Source organism: Elgaria multicarinata, chromosome 9 (assembly GCF_023053635.1).
Source record: "Elgaria multicarinata webbii isolate HBS135686 ecotype San Diego chromosome 9, rElgMul1.1.pri, whole genome shotgun sequence".
NCBI classification, from domain to species: Eukaryota; Metazoa; Chordata; class Lepidosauria; order Squamata; family Anguidae; genus Elgaria; species Elgaria multicarinata.
Window position 1 is genome coordinate 81402575 of NC_086179.1, and position 23456 is coordinate 81426030.

At 43.0% G+C, this 23456-nt stretch overlaps 1 protein-coding gene across 1 annotated transcript in view; it reads right to left on the reverse strand.

The window, feature by feature from the left end:
• The window catches only part of FAM185A (family with sequence similarity 185 member A), a 50960-nt gene that overhangs the window by 12633 nt on the left and 14871 nt on the right, over positions 1–23456 (reverse strand). Inside the window, exons 5-7 of the mRNA XM_063134198.1 lie at positions 15236–15277; positions 4166–4264; positions 1700–1834 (exon numbers count right to left, since the gene is read on the reverse strand). Coding sequence (XP_062990268.1) covers positions 1700–1834; positions 4166–4264; positions 15236–15277 — 276 coding nt within the window. The remainder of the gene's footprint in view (positions 1–1699; positions 1835–4165; positions 4265–15235; positions 15278–23456) is intronic.

Here is a 23456-nt window from a genome sequence, read left to right on the forward strand (position 1 = left end):
AAAACTTTTCTTTTTTCTAAAGCTTTTAGAACTTGATTTTGACCTTACTTTTATATTGTTAGTTTTACTCTCCCCTGTGCCTGTTTGGTTCATTCTCTTCCCCTTCTTATTGTTTTATTGTGATTTTATTAGAATGTAAGTCTATGTGGCAGGGTCTTGCTATTTTATTGTTTTACTCTGTACAGCACCATGTACACTGATGGTGCTATATAAATAAATAATAATAAATAATAAATCTCTCTATCCCATTGTTCGCCAGGGAACATGTTATTTGCCTTCCAAAGGGAAATAATCTACACTAGCATTTCACAGAAATGTAGAGTACAAAAAGGATATTTAGTACTAGACTGAAAAGTTGCACTGAAGTTTTTCACATATGTCTATTCTTTTATTGTATTGCAGTATTTATACTATTATTTTATTGGCCTTCGATTCCTTGGAAACCTGAAATTTATAAAAGTCAACCAATGTTCAGTAGTGTTTCTTATGCGTTCTTTTCCTATAGCAAGCAAGGCAGATTTTGGATTCATGCTAGTACTTCTATTGTTTCTGGAGTGCTTCATCCCCAAAGAACATTAAAAACAGAGCAGATTACATTAGACAAGTCTAAAATAGGTCTTAATAATCAATTCTTTCCTTCTTCCCATCAGAGAAAATGATCCCCAGAGATGTATAATTTTAGCCATTTCCCCAAAAGCTCGTTATTTGTGAAATAACCTCTTGGTTCGGAAGCCTAAAATAGCTAAAATGGGTAGAGTTCTGCGGCACGGGAATTTTCCGTTTAGCAAAGGAAGTCTTTTTCCCCAAAAGCTTTCAGTGTTTTGTGCAGTTCAAGCATGACTGCGCACATTCTGTACTTAGAATCTCTATGATGAATACCATTCTTCATCACACTGAGTTGGCAGGCACAGATACAATGTTACTTGATCTCGTAAATGTGGTTAACAAGGTGGCCATGGGCAGCATCCAATGCTAGTCCTACATAGAGTAGACCCATTGAAATGAATGGGACTTAAGTTTAAATGTGATTAACTTACACATTTCATTCATTCCAACGGGTCTACTCTAAATAAGACTAACATTGACTACAACCCCATGTGTCCTATTTGACAGAGGCCAGTCCTCTATTTGGAAACATCCTCAATTGGAAGGGCTGGAAGGTCCAACTCCAGTTTAAAGAAAAAGAACCCTAAGGAAGGAGGGCAGGGGCCTTGAAGTTGCCCATCAAAAGCATCTGGAGAGTGGACTGAGCAGGCACATAGATCATCTGGTCCCCCACTATAGAGAGATGTATTCTATTTCTATTTAAATTATAGTAGTTGTTTCTAAGTTTCCATTTATACCTATACATTAGCACATGCATATTTCATGCAAACCAGCATCCTTTGTGGTCTTCATTTTTCGGTGCTGCGAAAATGGCCCACCTAGTGGTACCCAGAAGCAGATTGCATGATTGCTCCTCCACGCTCAAGACCCTAATTCCCTCCTCCTGTCTCATCCGCATTTAAAAAATGAAAAGGGACCTGTGTTAACTGCAGATGAGGCTAGCAATGACGAGAAATCTCGAACATACTTGAATTTATTCCAGGAAAAAGCTACAGGCTTGACCAAATATTGGTAAGCATATAAATTATATAAAAATTAGATTCATCAGTAAAAGCAAAGTTCTGTTAGGGTGACAGTGCAAGACAAGCCTCACCGATCAGAGTTTCGTGGCCCTCTCTGGATGCATTCTGGATATCCTGCAACCGGATCTCTGGGCTCACCTCAACGTTGCTTCCAGATAACTGCAGATAAGCTTTAAGAGTGGCAGGTACCTTGACAGTGATGGACCCTGTTATCCATAAAAATAAGAAGTGCCATGTTAAACAGACAAGGCAAGGGTGACCAGCATGAACCACTTGGACTCAGAGAAGCAATGAACGAGGGAATATAAACTGCTTTTGCCCCAAAGCAAAATGTTGACTGCTTTTCTTCGGTTGAGGAGAAAGAACTTTGGATGCATGTTATGCCATCCACGCAAAGTCTGCATATTTCACCAAAACGTTTCAAGCATGATGATCCTTGTGCTAACTTCTCTCTCTCTCTCTCTCTCTCTCTCATGAAAGCAGAGCTTATCGGTCCCTGTTTTATCAGGAAGTCTTGAATTGAACTCTACAATGAACTCTAACTTCATTTCTGCCATAGATGGCGAAATCCTAGTAGCTTCAAGTGACTTGATTGGCACTATTACTAAAGAGAGAGAGAGAGAGAGGGAGGAAGAACAAAATGTGCATTAAAATAATACACCCCACACCCCCATGGAACGTTTCTGTGAGGTGAAAATGGCCCCTGGACCTCAGATTGTCCCCGCTTGGTCTAAGTGCTTCCCTTCAATGTGGGGCTCCCTACATGGCTGATGCTAGCAGCTCATCTCTTGTAGAGTATGTAAAGTAGCTAAATCAATTCAGTGGCGGGGTTCTCTCTCTTCGTGTAGGGGTCCTGTGAATGGAACAGCAAAGTAAAGATACAGACTTGGATCATAACTAGGCTCCACAAATGGAATGGCTCCTTCTCTTCATGGATTGGACTGCGATCCAGTGAGTATCCCACTGGAAGAAGGTGGGGAGCAATTTTTGCTGATTTCCCCTTCCCTTGCAGCTCCTCCACCATTGTTCCAGGAAGTCCCTAAAACCTTCAGAGCACAAGAGGAAGGGGGAATCTGTGATAGTCACCCGCTCGCTTCTGCAAGTGGGAGTGCCCATGACTGAAACTGTGCTCTGGGGACATTCCCATCAGAGTGGGCAACCTCAGGATTTCAGCCATTATAAAAAATAGCCATGCGAAAAGCTCTCCTCCTTCTCATTCACTGTCTAGCTAATTTCTTGACTTTTTTTTCTTCATTCCCCACCTCCACTTCGCACACACTTTTCACATTCCAAGCATATCTATATTTCATTCATGCACATACAACAGATGGTGCACTATTTTGACTGTAAGGCCCTGCCTCTTGGCTTCACTCCGCATCGCAGTTTTGGCCTGGATAAGCTGTAGCAGCCAAGTCAGAGTAGTCCAGCCAAGCAAGTCTTATAAAAGCCTCGGACGATGAACCTGTTAAGTTTTCTTCACCCTTGTGTGGAATCACAATTGTCTAAAGAACTCAGCAGGCCACATAGAAGGCACCATCCTATCAGCAAGAAAAAGAGTTTCACACAAATATTGCCCTTGCAGCCTACACCAAGATATATAGACTTATATGTAGTGCTCAAATTAGTTGTTTACTGGGCCTAGGCAGATTGGATGCATGACTGTGTCCAGTTAGTATAATGCACTTTTAGTGATCTTGGATTTGGGTTTCATAAAAACATGAGGCAATAACCAAGTAAAAATTAATTGAATATAACTGAAGCCAGTGTATAACTTTACTATCAGTTTCTATTTTGAAATCTAAGGCTGTAAACACAGTTACTGGGGAGTAAGATACAAACTAGATCCAAAGCTATTTGTGCGTAAGGAATGAGTGTGCAGTTTTTTAAAATGGAAATAGCCCTGAGGGTGGGGAAGGCAAGCAGGATCAGGACCATGCTGTAGTTGGAGGACGGTTAAGCTTTCTCACTGACGACAATGCTGAGGAAACTTTTCTCCCCACCTCAAAACTGCTGTGAGTTGAAGAAGCAAAGCTCTAATTGAAACCAACAGGCACTTTTCCCCCAGGCCAATAGCAGCTTCATGGAGAGGGGGATTTACAGTGAAACCATGGCATGAGGGAAGGTTTACCTCCCACCCACACGCCACTGTCCTGATTATGGGCACTCACTCCAATCCTGCAGTAGCTACTGACACTTCTAAAAACTATGCATTGCGCTTGCTTAAATACAATTAACGTCCCACGTCATTTGGCCATAAGCCCCACTGAACTCAGAAGAACTTACTTCTGAGTAAGTTGCATGCTGAAGCTGTAAAAGTTCCCTGCTGTTCTCTCTCTTGAACCATGTTAAACTGTAAATTTATTTCTTCCGGACTGCTGGGCTGGACCAGGATGTGTTTATGCTGCTATTTTTGTTTACATTTTACAAGCTGTTTCAGATTTTAATTGTTTTTCTTATACTGCTTGTAAGCCGCCTTGGGAGGTGGCAGCGTAGAAATTGTGAAATAAATAAATATTAAGACGCGCTTACTCACTAACCTTTCCGAGTTTTCAAATCCACTTTCCCCACTTGACTAATAATATAAACATCTATCTCCCCTTGACATGTAGAAGCTTTTAGGGATCCTTCTGAGGAATCTGAAAAATAAAAGAACAAAAGAGCTAATGAATTAATTGGTATATTTAGTGGGACACATTTTACTATACTCTGTTTCAGAATAGTTTGCTCTTGGTGGGGTGGAAAGCAACGTCATGGAGTTTTTGTTCTGGAAGAGCAGAGAGAGGGACACAATGTTCTCTCTATATTTAAACTTTACTAGATAGTTTGAGACTCACTGAACATCTAGAAAGAGAGGGCATCTGCATTTGTTCAGGGAAGGTAACATGGCCCTTCTCTGAATGTTCAATGATAATCATGAATATATTTGTCTTCAGACAAAGGAGCAGCCAAAAGGACGTATGGATTATTGTTGCAAAAGGAGTGTGTTTTGAAAGGACACCGAAGTAATAGACATAATATTGTTCATAATATTATCTCTGCATGCTATTTGGACTTTGAATAAATAAACTCCCACACGCACACACCTAAGAGAAAAGCTTGCCTTCTGAGATGCTTCAAAAAGTTCATTTGCACAAACTCTGGGGAAAAGTCTGTTGTTTTCCTTAAACAGTAGAAACCCACACATTATGAAATCTGAAGACAGACTCAAAATACATATGAAGCTAAACCCAGATGAACAACAGGAAATGCACTAAAACTCCTTGCAGACAGCAGCTGAATTGCCAGTAATTTTCCAATATGCATTAATTTTATTCAAAGTCTTTATTAGGAAGGAACAGGAAAAGTTAGGACAGTTCTATGATTTTCTCATATTTGTGCATTTACATTTATTTCTTTTTAATCTTCCCAGTCCTGTGGAGATAAAGATTGAGACAGATAGACTGATACACACACACACACACACACACCACAATGGGTAGAATAGCTTTCAAACACACACAAGAAAGCTGGTTCTATACAGAAAACCCAGAAACAGACAAGAAAATGTTATTTGTAGGGCCTGTGCTTCTTAACTAATAGAAACTAAACTGCTTCCAGGATTTGTGAAGCAGCAATAATAATCTTACAAAACTAGTTTATAGTTTTCCTTTCTCAAGCCACACATGTCATGGATTCCCCCAACCCAGACATGCACAAAGAGTAGGAAGAAGCTGTTGTATGCTGTGTTTGGTAAAACACATATATCAACTTGAAAGGAAAATTTGAGAAAGAAAAAGAATAGTCGCCAGCTCATGTCATATGGGAAACTGACGGCATCTTTTGGCTTTCAGAAATAGCAAACTACCAATGATAAAGGCAGTTCCAAACCTGGCTTCCTCCCTAATACCCCAAAAGGGATTTTGAGATGTCTGTCTATGACAGAAAGAGAGAAATTGGCACATAGCCACACTGATTCATGGGTTGAAGAAAAGTTCTTTTTTTCAGTATCTGTAGAAGTCACAGAATATTGAGACATAGAATACATGTCTATGGGGAAGACATAGTGCAAACTAGTCAGATTACTGAAGAGAGGGCAGGCTGAAGACATTTTGCTGTCTGAGGTGAAGAACAAGATGCCTTATATGTACAGAAACCAACTGGACTGGCAGTTGAATCTAACACTGGTGAAAGTGACCTTCACCGTACTTGAGGAATGGCCAACTAGCTTAGGGAGTGCAGGGAAGGCTGCCTGTCACATCCCGCTCTAGTCTCCGATATCTTCCCACAACTTGCCTACCCACCTCCCAAGCAACTGCTGCCTGAGGCAGAAGCCTCATTCTGCCTAATGATAGGGCCGGGCTTTACTGAAGAAAACTGTTGCTGGACAAAACTTTGAAATGTCCTCAGGATTCGAGTCTTCAAATTAACAGGGTATTTCTACATGGAACTGGAAATTCTTAGGAAATGATCTATTATTAGGAGCTTTCCATAAGGCTGCCAGCTCCAATGTTTTCAGAAGAGGATTTTTTAAATTAACAAAATCGGCATTTCGGATATGCAGCTTCCCCACAGGTGATCTCAGGAGGAAAGAGGGAAGGGATTTTTGTTTCTTTCTTTTCCGTGTAAAGGCTGGCTGCAGAGATTGCTAGCAGGCACAAAGGTTCCAGTGTGTATACCAGCATTCTCCAACCTGATGCTCTCCAGAATTTTGAGCCACAACTCCCAGCATTACTGGCCATTAGCCATGCTGCCGGGGATAATGGGAGTTGAAGTCCAAAACATCTGTTTGAGGGAAGGCCAGCAAATAAGAAAGGTCAAGGATGTCTTCAACTCAGCCCAACTACAGACTATACATGTTGTTAATGTGGTCCTTTTTAGCTTCAGAACCTAAACCAATTGGGTTTGAGACACCCCAGTCAGAAGTAAACCAGGTCCAAGCAGGCAAACCACAGACTCAAAAGGAAATTGAAAGACAAACACTTTAAATACACTGATTGCAGATGACAAAGCTGGCGCTACACATGTAGTGAGCAAGGCAGCAAATTGAGCTCCAAGCATTGACGCCCTCTTGCTGTCTTACTTGCATTTTAAAGCTAAATTAAAGCATACTAACATTTCTAGCTTTCCCTTGACTTTCTCCTGCAGACTTCTTAAAAAGCTAAGCTAAAGCTTCTTAAGTTTCTCTAGGCATGTGAAGAATTAAATTTGACACCTCTGTAGTTAAATGTAGAAGCTGGAGTGAAAAAACTAAAGACTAAAAGCAATAATTACGTGGCCTAAATTAAAAAAAAAAAAAAGGTTTCCGGGACTTAAGCGGTTAATTCTGCTAGTGTGAATGTTAGTTCTTAAATCTAAAATTTGCACCCAGTTCCTGAACTTAAAACATAATGGCACTTAAGAGGTTAATTTAAATTGGGATTACAAGGGTTAACCAAGATTGATTCTAAGATAGCTTCAGGTTTGGAAATTATTCCAAATCTCATCTTCACAAATGAGACAAAATCACACGTTTAGAAAATATTCTAATACCTAACTTTAGAAAGTAAAGCGTCAACATTATTTGCAAGTTGAAGTCTAAAGTCTAAGAGTTCTAAAGAGATCCATAGTTATCCACATCCTTGGGTCAGATGATCCAGTGAAGGACAGGTGCGAAGCAGTGAGAGTGCAAAGCAAAGGCGTGAAACTGAGCTCTTGCTAACTTGTGCTATTATCCACTTGTTCTGGTCATTGGTGGGTGTCCCAATGAGTGATGAGACAAACATATTGGGGTGCATGGGTGGTGAGACCACCCATTCGCCAATCAGAAATGAGGCATCTATCTAACCCCCAACAATTTCACGTTTTAGGACCACGTGTTTTTTGAGCATCTCCGGCATTATTATTAACAGCTCAACCTGAGATTTTCCTAAAACATTGCTGAAGGCCTACCATCCGGGCAGTTTAAATCGATGTGTTTCTCCCTGGTACATCTTTTTTGAACATACAATCATTTTTGGTCATCTACGCCTCTTCTCAGTCTTGTTCGTGCTTATTGCTAAGGCTCCCCAAACCAACAGGCGCCAAGTAAGGCCATTCTTCAGCATTCTTTATCGGTGCACATGTACAACACAACCCAGCCAGAAGAAGGTCTAATTGGTATCTGAGTATGTGTCCGTTCTCCTATTCCTCCACACATTATTAGCAGCTCCGCAAATGGAGGTCTGTAAATGGCTTTTGCAAAAGGCAATGACATTTTTTTTTCTTCTCAAAGAAGGCTTAGGTAGAAGTATTATAATGCCATAACATTAATTAGCATAAAATCACAATTTTAGGGCCTTCTTGCCCTTGGGTCAGAGGTCTCGTCGGGGTCTTTTAGGGGGTCTTCTAATAGGACTGCCCCAAACCTTCATTCAGATAACTCCCATTCCAGATCAAATTAGTGTGATGGGGCCTCTTCAGTCTTTTGTTAGAATCATAGAATAGTAGAGTTGGAAGGGGCCTATAAGGCCATCGAGTCCAATGCTTTGCAGAGCCAGATTAACACAAGTGCAAAAAAGACATCTGTGTTCATATGCTTAACTGGATGAGGAATTACATCTGTTTCCCCTCCCCAATCCAACATCTGGGGTCATCTGCATGGAGCCTTTAATATCTAAAATCCTCCTGACCTGCTGTTCAAGAGAAGTGCCCTATTTCCACCCCACCCTCCACCAAAACCTGATTGCTTGGATTTTAGTTTTTTTAGAAGGGCTTTGCATCAGCAGCTGCATCAGTGTATAGGTGCTAATAGAGCACACTGAGCATAATGCACCAAATAATTATAATTATACTTCAGTCAATTCCCACTGAAATCCATGGGACTTCAGTTAGCCACATCTCCCATTCCATCCTTTTCAGTGGGACTTACTGCAACTAACATTAGTTGGATTGTGTCAACAGTTTAAGCAGGAAGCCTGTAGACTGACAGTCTAAGGGGCATGTAAAGAGAGGGATCATCCTTGAACATAAGGCACATACGGCTATGATAAATGACGTGGTGCTCTTGAAACATATCAACAAACTTGGTTTTGGCTAGTGCAGAAGATGAAGGGGAAGGAACAGTTTTGATAGTTTTGTTTCAGTGTATGAAAAACAGATTTCTGGGGCTAAAGGCATCTGATTAAAAGGCCCACTTTTGTTCAGCTTTATGCCCTATAACTAAAGAAGCTGGGAGGTATAGATAAAAGAGGAAATAATTTCCAGATCACAGCCAGCAGTTGTTTCTGGACTATTTTATGCCACAACACTCTTAAAGTGACTTAAATTTAAGTAAATCGGGTAGCTTAGGAATCTATGATTGGGAACTAAATGGGGTGGAATATCCCAAAGAGAGAGAAACCAACACGCTTACATTCAGAAGCAAAGTTAGACTGGCTGGTTAAATGCGGAAATGAACTAAAAGTAACTGACAAAAAGTGTTGGAGAATGTTGGATAATCTCAGAATAATGGGAACAAGGACTCCCTCCCCAATGACAAATTTGATTATAACAATTCCTGTTTTCCCATTTGCACTGATGAGACACAGCAGGTGTGGCAGAGAATTGAAAGCTGTTGAATTAAGAGAAGATCAAGTGCAGCAAATCGGTTTAGTATGACCAGAAGTTCTCAGCATGATCTAGCAAACCTTTGGCGAGAGAGGTTATGTCCCCCTGCCCACCCTTCTTCCCCAACAGCAGTCACAGCTGTTGTTCAGATTCAGATGGAGAGAGAAAAAATTACAATTCTGGCAACTGCATCAGTGGTCAGAGCAAGCACTGGGAATTGCTGAATCATTTTGTGAAGTTATAAAGTTCTAAGAAATGGAAAAGCTGTTGCTATTCTGAGAACGCCTACATTTCAGAAATACAAGCTATGACAGGGTTTCACGTTTGCCCCGGGCTTTAGCCTCAGATTTCCCTTGTAGCAACCCCTCTGCCTGCCCATACCCCCCACGCCAGCCCACCAAGACTTTTAAATACTTGGGGGAAGAGAGAGGATAGCAAAGTAGTCAGGTGTCTTGAAGAAGTGAGCCAGGCTGGAAACTGCTAATGAATAACGCTAAGGAGAAAGCCCCAACTCTCTCTCAAGAGGTCCTTGCAGATCCTCCCCCGGGGGCTTGTCGTCGTCGTCGTCATTATTATTATTATTATTATTATTATTATTATTATTATTTATATGCCACTGAAGCTCTCTGGGTGGTTTACAAAGATTAAAAGACTAGATTAAAAAGACTGAACATTAAAAATCAATACATAAAATTTAAAAACAAAAGCATAAAAACAGCTAACATTTAAAACAGTTTTTAAACACTCAGCTAGGCCAAAGCTCGTTTTGGAGTCAGTTAAACCTCAACATATGTGGTTAAATGCCTGGGAGAAAAGGAAAGTCTTAACCTGGTGCAGAAAAGATAACAATGTTGGCACCAGGCGGGCCTCATCAGGGAGATCGTTCCATAATTGGGGGGCCACCACAGAAAAGGCCCTCTCCCTTGTTGCTGTCTTCCTAGCTTCCCTCAGAGTAGGCACCTGGAGGAGGACCTTAGATGCCCTGCATACCCCATCGTGGCTGTGCAGTGGTGCTACACTGATTAATTGATGCAACCGCCAACTCACAGTCACATCAGGCTTTCCTCCCCGAAACTGCATGGTGTTGTTTTACCACAGTTTTTTCAATTGCTCTGAAGCATTCCAGCCACCAGCAACTCATCCTTGAAGTCTCAGAGTGATTCGGCTCTCTGTTCGAAATGGGGCAAAAGTTTTAGGAATATCCACGCCGTCCCTGTGCTGCTGCCCCTGCTAAATCTAATTTTCTCCCCCACCGCTGGGGTAAAAAATGAGGCTCCGGCTGAAAATGGCTTTCTGCAGTGTAACACTATTGCTGCCACTGCACAGCAGTAGTTCTGCGGGGTTTGGGGGGAATGGGGAGGCAACGTGGTGGTGTATAGACACAGCCCAAAAAGCTCAGAAAGTGGCCTTTTAGCAATGAAGCGCATTAGGCCAAGTGATAGTGACTTGGCCAAGGATATCCAGCAAGCTTCCAAACTGACCAGGGGTTTGAACCTGGGCTTCCAACATCAAAGCCTCCATCCCAGACCCTCTGCGTTATAGGATGTGATCCAGAAAGATGCTAGGTGTGCATACCTATTGGCTAACACTTTTTTTTGTAACAGGCAAGATCCTAAATAAAAAAAATGCATACACACACACACGCTCTTTGGGCTTTCTTAGTATTCTTCGTGTACCAACATTTTCAGCCACTGCCAAGGCAAGCCCCATCTTGGTCTTTTGAACACAGGAGAATTTTTTAAAAGCATGTTTAGGTTCAGGAGAGTGCAGAATTGCTTGGAAGAGAATAAGAAACACAGATCTGGCAGGACTGCACCTCTGGATCACATCATCTCTCTTGGCAAATATTTTATAGCGCCGTGATCCATATGAATTTCAGTAAATCTTGGAAACAGATACAAGTACAGAAAAAAAACCACAGCAATGAAGTCAGCACAGACTGAAACTCGGTGTGAGGATTTTGAACATTTGGCACCTCAGGAGGGGGTATACATCTTGGCAATCAATAATTGTCCTTCAAATTGAGCTTTTTTTATCACAAAAACGTTGCCAGAAATTGCGTCTGGCCTTTAAAACAGAATATTTCTAGAAGGGGGGGGAATTTTTATCTTGCCCAATCTGGCCTCTGATAGTCATTATCAAAACTCCTAAAGGAACTGAAGTAAATGCAATGGAATGCAAAAGACAAAGCTGGTTGAGGAGAAAATGCCAAAGCATGAAGTGTTTCTGCTCCAGTGCAGGGTTCTGCAGAATTGTCGGACAGAAAGCATCCTCCTTGGCAAACTCCTAAAATACTTTGTTTCTAAATCCCTCTACACAATGACGTATCCAAGAAGAGGAAACATGGTGGCATGCTCTGAACTCATGTGAAGAAAGAATCTCTCTACTAGGAAGTCAACGCAAGATTAGAAAGCTGAATGTTTGCCCTTCTGTACACATAATATGACTAGTCGCCTCAAATCCTGTTCTGTTTCTGCCTCCCCTAAAAGTTTCCATCATAGCTACTGATCACCAAGTTGGCTCCGCTGTTAAACGTATGTCTCACCAGAGCTTCACAGACCAATTTTCTCTCTAATCTAGTCTGTTTGTTGCTTCAGTCAATGCATCTTTGCTGTATCATTCAATGGAAATACACAAGTCACCTAGGGACAGGTGATGTGTCTGCAAACGCTGGCGCTCACAAACATCTGAGTTGATTCATATAATATACTCCCTCGGCATTCCCCGGAGCATATGCTCATAAGGGCAAATGTGACATGTGATCACAGCTATGCTATTTAATCAATAAAGATTTTATACAGCGATGAGCCATATGGATCTCAATAAGTTCAAGAAGCAGCTGCAAGTACAAAATAACAAAACCCGCAACAGTGAAGGGCGTGACAGACGTGCCTTAAAAAGTTGGCTTGGCTTGTGCGGGGTGGGGGGGGGGCGTTCCCCACTTGGCTTCCCCCTGCCTTCACAATGCTTCAGGCAGATGTACTTATCACTGATTGGGTCCTGTCTTCACCTCCCGCCCTCCCCCATGCTTCAGACAGGATATTTGCCTTCTTTTTCTCTTAGCGCTTGCTCAGTTTGCTTTAAATTCACAATTTTGAAAGAGTTGGAAAAAACCGTTTACAGGGAGGGTGGTGGGGTTGCTAATCAGTAGCCCTGTTCAGACAACACGCTAAACCACAATGGTTAAGCGTTTTGAGATAAACCTTACGGCTTAGTGAGTCATGGAAACCATGTCGTAGTCATGGGAACCATTCCTAACCATGGTTGCTACATAACCACGGTTTAAACACACTTACTAACCACTTGCTGCAAAAGGGTTAGCGGCCTAACCACGGCTTAGTGTGTTGTCTGAACAGGCCCAGTGCATTGTGCACAGCCAGCTCCTGCCTCAAAGAAAACCTATTTTGTCAAAGCCTGATTGTTGGGAAAAGACTGCATTTGTGAACAAAATGAAGTGAATGAGCTTCCATAGTGGCTTCACCACTCCAAGTATTATGATTGGACAGACCCCAATTTCATCCAAAGCTGAAACTCTGACCGTGACACTCAGATTGCAGTAGTTGGGACAAATTGTCCCAGCAACGCTGGCTGAGAGCCCCCAGTGGACAGACTTGGCAATAGTACCATCATAATTATTTTGCCAGACCCTTCATCATCATATGGGTGTTTGCCAATGCATATTACATTACTGCTAGGTATAGAATAGTTAGTACATAGTTAAGTTAAGAGGCTTTAGAAGGAGGAGGAGGAGGAGGTGGTGGTAAGGAAGATGATAAAGTTTTAGTCTCCCAAAACTGATTTGATGCCAGTGAAAATACCTTATATTCAAACAGGTTTTTGCAGATTAGTGGATCAAATTTTACGGTAAACCTCTAAAAAGCAAAATATGTATTGTACACGCAAGATGCTGAACATAAAATCAGGGTTCCTATTCATAAGATGCCCCAAACAAAATTAGGAGAACTTGATGATGAATGAGGGCCATGCCATCAAGAACAGAGCAGCATTATAAATCAATTTTGATAGCCTAGCAGAATGGAAATTATGGCCTGTATGAGGCTAAACAATCTGGATAGAATTATTGTTGAGTATCTTGTTACACATCAGATGTCTGGAATGTATATTATGCTAGGATCCTTCTTTATTTGTCTTGGATCTGAGTTGCTATGCTTTGTCTTCCTATTAAACAATCACATATGCATTTCACTCTCATTTTATATACAGATACCAGCTGTTGATAACATTCTTTACATGTGTATAGGGCTGCTACATTCTGAGACAAACCTATATTCTTAAAGACAGACATCTTTTTTTGTGATGTGAAGCACATCTAGAATTTCCTGACATTTGGTTGCTGTTTTATCCATACTGTTTCTCATTTCCCCATTAAAAATGATCTACTTATCTATCCAAAACACTTTAAGAACACATGTTCCAAAATATTTCACATGCTTTCAGAGCACAAACATTAACGGGCACAACCTACAAAGAGTAAATAAAGCGGTAGTCAATGAAACCTCAACATTCACCTCTTTAGTGCTATTGTTTTCAATGTCCTCCTTGGCCCTGCCCATGATATTAGGGGAGGAGCCTCTCCTCCTGAGGTCACTGGTCTTCACCTGGGGAACAGGCCTTGCTCCTCCTTCTCTGTCTGATCTCAGGACTGTGCTGGCCATTGGAAGCACCAGATGACTGGGAAGCGACTGAGCACTCAGTCCCTCTCTCACCCCACTCTCTCCTGTGACGAGGCGGTGCTTTGAGAAGGAGGGGCAGGCTCCTATGAGGCCTAGTGGGTGGGATGGGTTGGGTTGGCCTGGAGGACCAAATTAGCCTGCGGACTGGAAGTTTCCCATTCCTAATCAATCTCAAGAAAGCTGGTTTGACCTGGACTGCATAAAGGCTCGATCAGTAGTAAGAAGATATGCCAGGAAAATGAAGTCTGACTATTCCCCTGAAATAACTGAGATATTCATAAGCAAGAAAAAAGAATACAGGGAACTAATCAGAAATAAGAAAATGGTATTTCAAAGACATCTTTGGCACAGTTTGGACACAGCTATGAACACAAAAGACACGGCCGCCTTTTGGAAGATTATAAATAACAGCTTAAACAGTGATATATTCAATGTAAACTCACAGATATCAAAGACAGACTGGGAGAAACACTACCGCGTCCTATTCAACGCTGATACCCCACAGTTACATCTGCCTTTGAGCTCCATTCTTGCCACCACAGAACCATGCCCCCCTGTGTCATACAAAGAGATAGAGCTATTAATTAATACACTGCCAGCTAAAAGGGCCTCAGGAGAAGACTATGTTCCAGCAGAGGTATTCAAATGTAACATCAAGTGGTGGCTGCCTATTTTGGCCAAATTGTTTGACCCAAAGCCAGTAGACTAAGGAAAAGAAAGGAAAGGAACCTCTCGTGCAAGCACTTGAGTCATTGCTGACTCCTAGAGGGACGCCTGCTTTTGCTGATATTTTCTTGGCAGACTTTGTAGCGGGGTGGTTTGCCATTGCCTTCCCCAGTCGCAGTTACCTTTCCCCCAGCTAGCTGGGTACTCATTTTACCAACCTCGGAAGGATGGAAGGCTGAGTCGACCTGAGCCAGCTGCCTGAGAACCAGCTTCCGCTGGGATCGAACTCAGGCCGTGGGGAGAGTTTCGGCTGCAATAACTGCCGCTTACCACTCTGTGCCACACGAGGCTCAGATTAAACTAACTGAACTGAAAAATGGATGACATTTAGAAGGAAGATACTGGATCTGGGTTCTATGTCAGGAGATTATGTGCAATGGCTCTTCCTTCCTGGCTCCGTAACTGTTCCCAGAGTACTGAGTGAACACCAAGAGGAGCACTGGAGTCAACACTAGTTAGGGCTTGACAGCCCCATTCTGGGGCACTTGGGGTATAGCCCTCATTTGTGGATTGTGCTTTTACAACATCCATTTGAAAATCACTGATGCAAGGCTAATAATTAAGGCTGCACACTTTCAACCAGCTAATCAGGAAATTGCTTAAAGTTAATTGGCTAATTGGTGCGTTAAAGACAAAACAACTTACCCACTGTGATGTCTCCTGTTTTAGTCTGAACGGTTGTATCGCCTGGAAGAAAATTGTAAAAGCAGTTTGCACCTTAACGTATTACGATTTTATTTCAGACAGCCCAATAATACAGCATGGGGAATTGCAGGATACTGAGTGGTCTTGAAACCAACTATAAATGGACCATATATCTACTTACCTGAGAGTAAGCTCCGCTGAGCTGAATGGGACTTATTTTTTAGTGTACATGTACGGGACCGCGCACAAGGAGAATGAAATGCCATCTACGGGCTATATCACTTAATATTTACAGAGGTTGTGTGCATGAAAATAACAAATAATAATATTCCCTTCCCCACAACACAAACATGGAAAGCAAGCGGTATAAAAATCTTCACGCAAAATGAAACAAACCCAAACACTTTAGGGGATCATCAGATTAGCTTGTTACTGCCCACTCACATTTTTGGGCACTTCCTTTAGACGCTGCCGTCTGCCTCCCGCACGCCTCCCACTCTTTCCGCTCATTTTTCCGTCGCAAAAAAAGATCCGGAAAATCCGGCTTATTTTTTTAAAACGGAATGTGCAGCCATTTCCTGCTGTGTGCAGGAAAAACAACGCAATAAAAACGCCCACTGAATGGGTCACATGGTCGTTGCGGTTTCCTTTTTCACTCCCCATGTAAAGAGATCATCTCTATTGTGGGACAGCAGCAGGAGGCCATAGCGATGCCCCCCCCCCCGGTGGCTGTGGTGAAAATCCCACCCCCCGATGACTCTATGCTTCGAAAGAACTAGTAACAGAGTTGCGCTATTTTTGTTTAGAAAAAGCATTAACAAGTTGACATGGGGGGAGATTAGAGTGATTAAAGCCATCATAATCACAGCCTCCCTCTTTTGATGCCTGACACACTTCATTGATGGTCCCCAACAGCATGTGTCACAACAACAGATGAGAAACAAATAACCAAAAATACATCTTTCAACTTCTGCCGAATATATTTTTTGATTTTTTTCTGGTCTGTGTACCTTTCGTTTCATTCTACAGAACTGCCTTTTGCGTAATTGCCTGCCTGAAGAGTAATTGCAGTTCTGCTACTTGCTTGGCAGGTCCGGGGTAGGATTTGGCTCTGGCACTCTTGAGAAGAATGAAGAAGGAGCCAGTGCACCTTCCCCACAATACTTCCTAGGTGCAAGGGGCCTCTGCGGTATGGAACTCCGAACGTCACAGCAGATTTGACAGCAACAAAGGCAAGCGGCCTAAAATGTAACGATGCCATTTAAGAGGAAGCTACGGTTGAGCAGAAGCAGATCTGGATGTCAGCCCCTCTAGGTTTCAACTGTGCTCTTGAGCTTGGGATGGAGGGAAGAAGCGGAGAGAAAGGGAATTATGCCTATTAACTCCATGCAGTATTAGTATCCAAATAATGGCCAAATCATACGAAGCGTCAAATATCTGGTGAGATGGCTATGAATCATCCATTTCCAGCAACCTAGCAAGATCACAGAATGCAAATAAATAATAGCTCATCTGTAATTCTGTCCAGAATCTTGTCTTACTAGATGAGTTAATGGATTTGTAGAAATAAGCTGACCTAATCCTTGTTATGCTTGAATGGTTCAAACTGTTGCCGGACAGCTGCCCCGGGACATAAAGGGATTCTTGGGAAACGGGAGACAGACGTCTCACTGACTATACACACTGACCACATTCTGACACTCCCTTTTGTCCCATGGGCTTCCATTCCCCGTCCTCATCTTGGTGAGGACTGGTCATCTTGAAACAGCTGGGATCCTAGGAAATAGAGATGGAATTGGAAGTCGGTAGTTCAACATTAATGGGATAATTGGTGCAAAACATCCCTGCATGCATAGGGCCACGTCTCTGGAATGCAGACCTTTGGAAGAGTTTGGATGCTATCTCAGTTTAATTGGGAACCAAGATTTGAAGGAGCCATTTGCTTGTTTACAGGCACTTTGCTCCTCCCTTCATGTCAGCCAGCAAACAAACCAAGATATCTTCAACTAACTATAGTTACCTGTTTTATCATATGGTTAACTGCTTTGGAGCAAGCCAGGATATTAAACCACATTTTGAAGTTTCCCAGATGAGAAAAAAGCCCAAAAGAAAATAGTTCATTGAGGACTCCCTGCTTTGTTTGCCAACTCTCGTGAAGGGGCTGTGTGCAAAGGGTCTGTGATGAAAACACTCATTCATATCTTGGTTTATTAAGCTGAGATATGATTGTCCGGATGTGGTCATTGTGTACATTCAGCGAGAAGTCCAAGGAGGCTAAACCAGCCTTAGAAGGTCAAAAGGATGGCCACTCTGAATCAGCCAGCTAGGGTAGCAGGTAGGGCCAGGCTAGAATCCCAAGATATCAGCCAGCTCTAAACTGAATGCTCCAACAAGGTCTGGAGCCCAGGTAAGCCTTTCTAATCTTCCTTGGGCTGGCCCTGCCTCCTCTGGGTTGGATGGAATGGTCCCTGTGCTTGGAGCTTTGCATTCTGTTGCTGTTCAGCTAGCTGCACAGACGTTCTTGCCACCTCTATTTCCTAGGACCCCGCTGTTTCAAGATGACCGCTCCTTACCATGAGCAGGAGTGGGAGCCCGTGGGGTAGAAACTGTTAAGGACCTTGGAGCTGCTTGGGTGGGTGGGGGTCCATCTTGGGGGATTCTATCTCAGGTGGGTGGGTGATTAGATCTCGGACTGGTACCAGAGTCTTTTCTTGCCATCTCTGTTGCCTGTGCTACCAGACCTCCCCAGGGTTTGTGGACATGTCCTTCCAAATCCATACCTTGGTAACTGCTTGAAACTGGGGGCATGACACAGGTGGCTCTGTTCATATGGAGAGCCTCCATATCAGCCTCACCCATTACTGGCAGACACTGGTACTGGTGTGGAGACTCTCTACACAATCAGAATTCTGAGCACAAAAAGCAGATATAATAGAGAGTAGGCTGTAATGTTCTGTAGGCTGTAACATTTTAGTTGGTCTCTGATCTTTAGTTCTGTTCTAACCCTAATCCTCCATGCAGGCCTCAACTCCAGACTGTGTCATGGGGGGGTGTCTTCATGGCACCGAGTTGGTGCCGCCTCCCCAAAACCCCTGCAATTTCCCTTACCCGGGGTAGCATTGTGTAATCCCGATGTCAAGGAGGGAGTGTGGGGTTTCCGCTGGCCATCCAGGTACCAGAGTCACCCCCTTGCCCTCTTCCTGGTTTCTGATGATTGGACCGCCCCCCAGATCCTGGTTTCCAGCCTTCCACTAGGACTGCCCCCAGGGCAGTTGTAGCTGCGTCATATAACTGATGCAGCGCATATTAGCAGCCACTGCAGGGCTTTGCCCCCTCCCCCAGTCAGGAGCTTCAGAGAACAGAGGCCTTCAATCTGTACGCAGCCAACGAGTGTGGTGAGCCACAGAACTACACGTTGCAGCATCTGCCTAAGCATTGAGCACCCTCTGGTCCGGCTTACTGCATGCCAGCCATTAGACCTCCAGGAAGGCCTTCCTGTCTCAGTTAAGCTTTGTCTGAACAATAAAGTCTTCCTGACTTCTGGGGCATTACTGCGTATCCTTTGGCTGTCTTTTGGCCAACCTCCCCCCTGGCCTGCTCTTTGGTCCTGCCTCTGGTTTGGCCTTCAGTCCTGACTCTTTGTTCCGGATTACTCCTTGGTTCTGGCTTCTGCTTATTGCTACACTCCAGTTCCTGGCATGCACTTCAACTCTTGACTTTCTAGCACAAACTCCCGGCTCATCTCAGACTGGTGCCTACAGCTCCACACTGATAGTCCCTAAGCAAAGAGTATTTGCTTTAGAACAGCATTTGTTCTACTCTTTGCCTTTTGGGAGGGTTATTTTTCTTTTCTTAAAAACTGAATTTTATGGAAATACTTTTAAGATCTTCTCAAATACATTTCACTACTTCATTTAGTTTATGATTTTCTAAAGATATCCTGAAGGAATAGTCAGCATTTTAAGGTCAACAAAGTTCTCCCAAATCAAATAACAATATGCTGCTTTGAAAGATGAACTTCTCCAAGAATTGTGTGGTCATATAATTGTTCCACCAATACCAGTACTTAATGAAGCCTGTAATTTTTATTTTAACCAACCCTTAAATCTAACTCCTCTGGGGAGGGAAAGTCTTAATTCTAGCCAATTTGTTTATTTTACGATAGTGCTGATGTCCAGCAATTACTGAGTTTGGGCAGTAGTAACGTATTATTGACAGAAGCAATTTAATCTTTCCTTACTTTCTGTTCTTTATGAACAGCAGTTGGAACCATTTTCATGCATGTCTATCTGACTTTTGTTTATCTATGGCTATGAAGCGACAAACCTAAGCTTCACAAACAAACTGAGGCCACGTCAGTCCTGGAATGTGAACGCTACATCTCTCCCTTCGTGTTTCTGACTCCTTTAGGATCACCAACAAAAATCTGACTCTGCGAAGGCTCTGAGAAAAAAGCCCAGTAATCCCCCAGGTCTTTAGCACGGAACTGAGAAGCCAGAAACACAGAGTAATTAGCAACAATCAACACAGGCAAAAATACTTAAGGCTCAATCCAGTTCTACTGTAAGTGCAGCATCTACATGTAGAGGAATACCAGAGACTTTAACAGAGTCTATTTCTTGCCCACCCCCTCACTCACACACCTGGTTCTGTGCGTACTTCCCATACAGCGCCAGTATCACAGGTAGGCTGGCTGAATGTCATGTCTAACGCTACTGCCCCTGTTTTGGGAGAAGATGTTTCAGGTAATCAATCAGAATCAGATTCAGATCTAGAAGATGCAGCGCCAGACACCAGCCAGCCTGTATCAGTGGGGGAGGAAGCTGTCATGGGTAATTCCCCAGCAGGTAGTCAGCCCTCTCCAGAGCTTATCTCCTCAAGGCCAAATCCTACACACTCAGTGGGAAGTGAGGTTTCTTCCGGAGGTGAGCGTCCCGACAAGCTATTTATTTTTATAGCGCCGCCTCACCATTTCTGGCATCAAGGCGCTTTACAATAACACATAAAACAATCCCATTAAAACCCTCAACCCACATTACAACAATTCCATTAAAATCCTCACCCTGATGCTAGGGTCCGCCAGAAGCTCAAACGCACGGGGTGGAAGGAAGGCATGAGGAAGTCAGTTTGATTACGCCAGAACCTGCCTTCATACCAGACGCTCTGAAGTTACAGGTGTTTGGAAAGTGGCTTCCTATTCTTCTTGAATGGACAATTGTCTTGCTTAGTTTGCATAGTTTTGCCTAGGGAAATGTCTCCAAGAGGTTAGACTCTATTCAGGTAGAAGAGACGTTTGTTGCTTAATAAAAGCTTTGTAGATTACCTAGCAAGACTTGTCATTTGCCTCCCATTGAAAGCAGGAGCGTTGAGAGAAACACGACACTGGACAACTCCCAGCAGGAGTCCACTAACAAGAGTCCCCTAGCATCACTCCTCCTCCTTCACCATTGCACAGGCTTGTTCACCTGCCTTTTGCTCTGGCCCAGTCGACCGTCGTGGTGAGGAGGAGGGGCAGTAGTCCACTAACTGCTTACTCACTGGCTCTCTGTCTGTCAAGCAAGTGAGTGGGAGCAAAGATGAGAAAGAAGAGGAGCAGAAACAGCTGGTGACAGTGGTGGTGAGAAGGTAAAGTTGGCCCCTTGAGGGTGCTTTGCCCAAGGTCCCTCAGAAACCTGCAGCAGACACTGCAGCCCCATATCCCTGTCCAGCCTTCCCCACACCGCTTGATCATTTGCTGCGTACAGCATTGGGATTGTGGCTGCGGAAAGAAGGGTTAAATTCCCTCTCCCGGTCTGCTACAGAACTGACGGAAGTTCCCCATCCAACGGCTTGGATTTTTTTAAAAAAGAAAGGAACTGATACAGCTGCAATGTTAATCTAGCATGTAGTTCAGGCCCCAAGTTTGCATTCTTTGAGGAGGACTAAATGGGGATGTGAGAAGCTTACAGAAGCTTCTCGCCCCAGCCAAGAGCCCATTATGCAAAGTGTGCATGCACAGTGGTGGCGGTGGTGTGTGGGGACAGGGCAAACAAATGCAATAATCTACATAAATAAAAATGTAAATGTTCGTTTGTTCAAAATCTTAAATCTCCGAAAGTTCTTCACCGATTGCTTTGAAATTTTGACACAACGTTGCATTCGAATACGCGTGTGTTTTTATATACCTATCTTATATAGATGTCACACCTGTCACAGGTAAACACATGCTTTTTTTTGAAAAACAGCGCCATCTGTTGGACGTAAAAGCAACACATGCTGGTCAGGCTGGAAGATACATAAGCAGCAATGAAGCTGTATGGCGAATTCTTTCATTTCCCATACATGAACGAAGTCGAGCTGTTGTTCACTTAGCAGTACATCTAGAAAATGGACAACGTCTTTATTTCACAGCTGCAAATGTGCAACAAATAGCCCTGAATCCACTGGCTACAACGTTAACTGCTTTCTTCACGTTATGTCAAAATGCCGCGTTTGCAAAAACAGTGCTGTATTCGGAAGTGCCTACGCATTACACATGGAATGCAAGTAGAAAAACATTTGGACGACGCAAACGAGGAGAACGAGTCGACGGACAACCTGGCATATTCAAAGACACTACGATAGGCAGCCTGTACATCGTGCATCCCAATCAAGATGAATGCTTCTTTCTTCGCATGCTGTTGGTAAATGTGCCCGGTCCAACGTCTTTCCAGCAATTGAGAATTGTCAATGGCGTTACACATGCCACTTTCCGCAGTGCATCTCAAGCTCTGAATTTATTGGAGAACGACCAACACTGGGATGTATGCATTAATGACGCGTGCAACGCGTCACATCCAAATCAAATTCGTGCATTGTTTGCAATCATATTGACTGCCTGCTCTCCTTCATCTCCAACAGAGTTATGGGAGAAATATAAATCGGACATGGCTGAAGATATTTTCCGTCGAATACGCAAGGAAAATTCAAATATGAACATGGATTTCACAGCAGAAATCTACAACGAAGCGTTGATAATGATTGAAGATTTGTGCTTAGAAATCGCAAACAAAGTTCTCAACCAATTGGGAATGCCATCACCGAATCGATCTGCTCCTGCTTCATTCGATGTAGAATTGCGTCATGAACAAAATTACAACACGGGTGATCTTTTGTCGTATGTGCAATCAAATATTCCTAAGCTAACGCTTGAGCAAAATAGCATTTACGATCAAATAATGCAAACTGTCAATAACGGGGTTGGAGAAATCTTCTTCTTAGATGCGCCAGGAGGAACTGGTAAAATGTTCCTAATTAGATTGATTCTGGCAGCAATTCAATCCCAAAATGACATAGCCTTAGCTCTTGCGTCGTCCGGAATAGGTGCGCCATTGCTACCAGGTGGAACAACTGCTCATTCCACTTTGAAATTGCCATTGAACATACAATTCATTGAAACTCCCACATGCAACACTTCCAAAGCATCCGGCATGGGAAAAGTATTGCAGAAATGCAAACTTATTGTTTAGGATGAATGCACAATGGCGCAAAAAAAATCGCTCGAGGCTCTTGATCGATCATTGCAAGATTTGCGTGGAAACATCAGACCATTTGGGAACGCATTAATATTGCTTGCAGGAGATTTCAGGCAAACATTACCTGTAATTCCTCGATCGACACCAGTGGACGAAATAAATGCTTGCCTGAAATACTGTACTTTGTGGCAACACGTAAAGACTTTAAAATTAACTACAAATATGCGTGTCCAGCTGCAAAACGATCGATCAGCTGAGATATTCTCACGTCAATTGCTGGAAATTGGGAACTGAAAGGTGCCAGTTGATCTGACCTCAGGACGAATTTCATTGCCTCATAACTTCTGCAATTTAGTCACATCAAAAGAAGAATTCGTTGAAAAAGTATTTCCCAATATTCAAACCAATTATAAGAATCATGATTGGCTGAGTGAACGAGCTATTCTTGCGGCCAAGAACAAAGACGTCTACGAACTTAACAATATTATTCAGTCTGACATTCAAAGCTAGGCAGTCACATACAAGTCCATCGACACTGTTGTGGAAGCAGATGAAGCAGTTAATTATCCAACAGAATTTTTGAATTCACTCGATCTGCTAGGGATGTCACCGCACGTACTGCAATTGAAAATCGGCGTGCCAATTATCATGTTGCGAAATATCAACCAGCCAAAGCTTTGCAATGGCACGCGGCTTGCAGTAAAAAAATTACTGAGCAACGTCGTAGA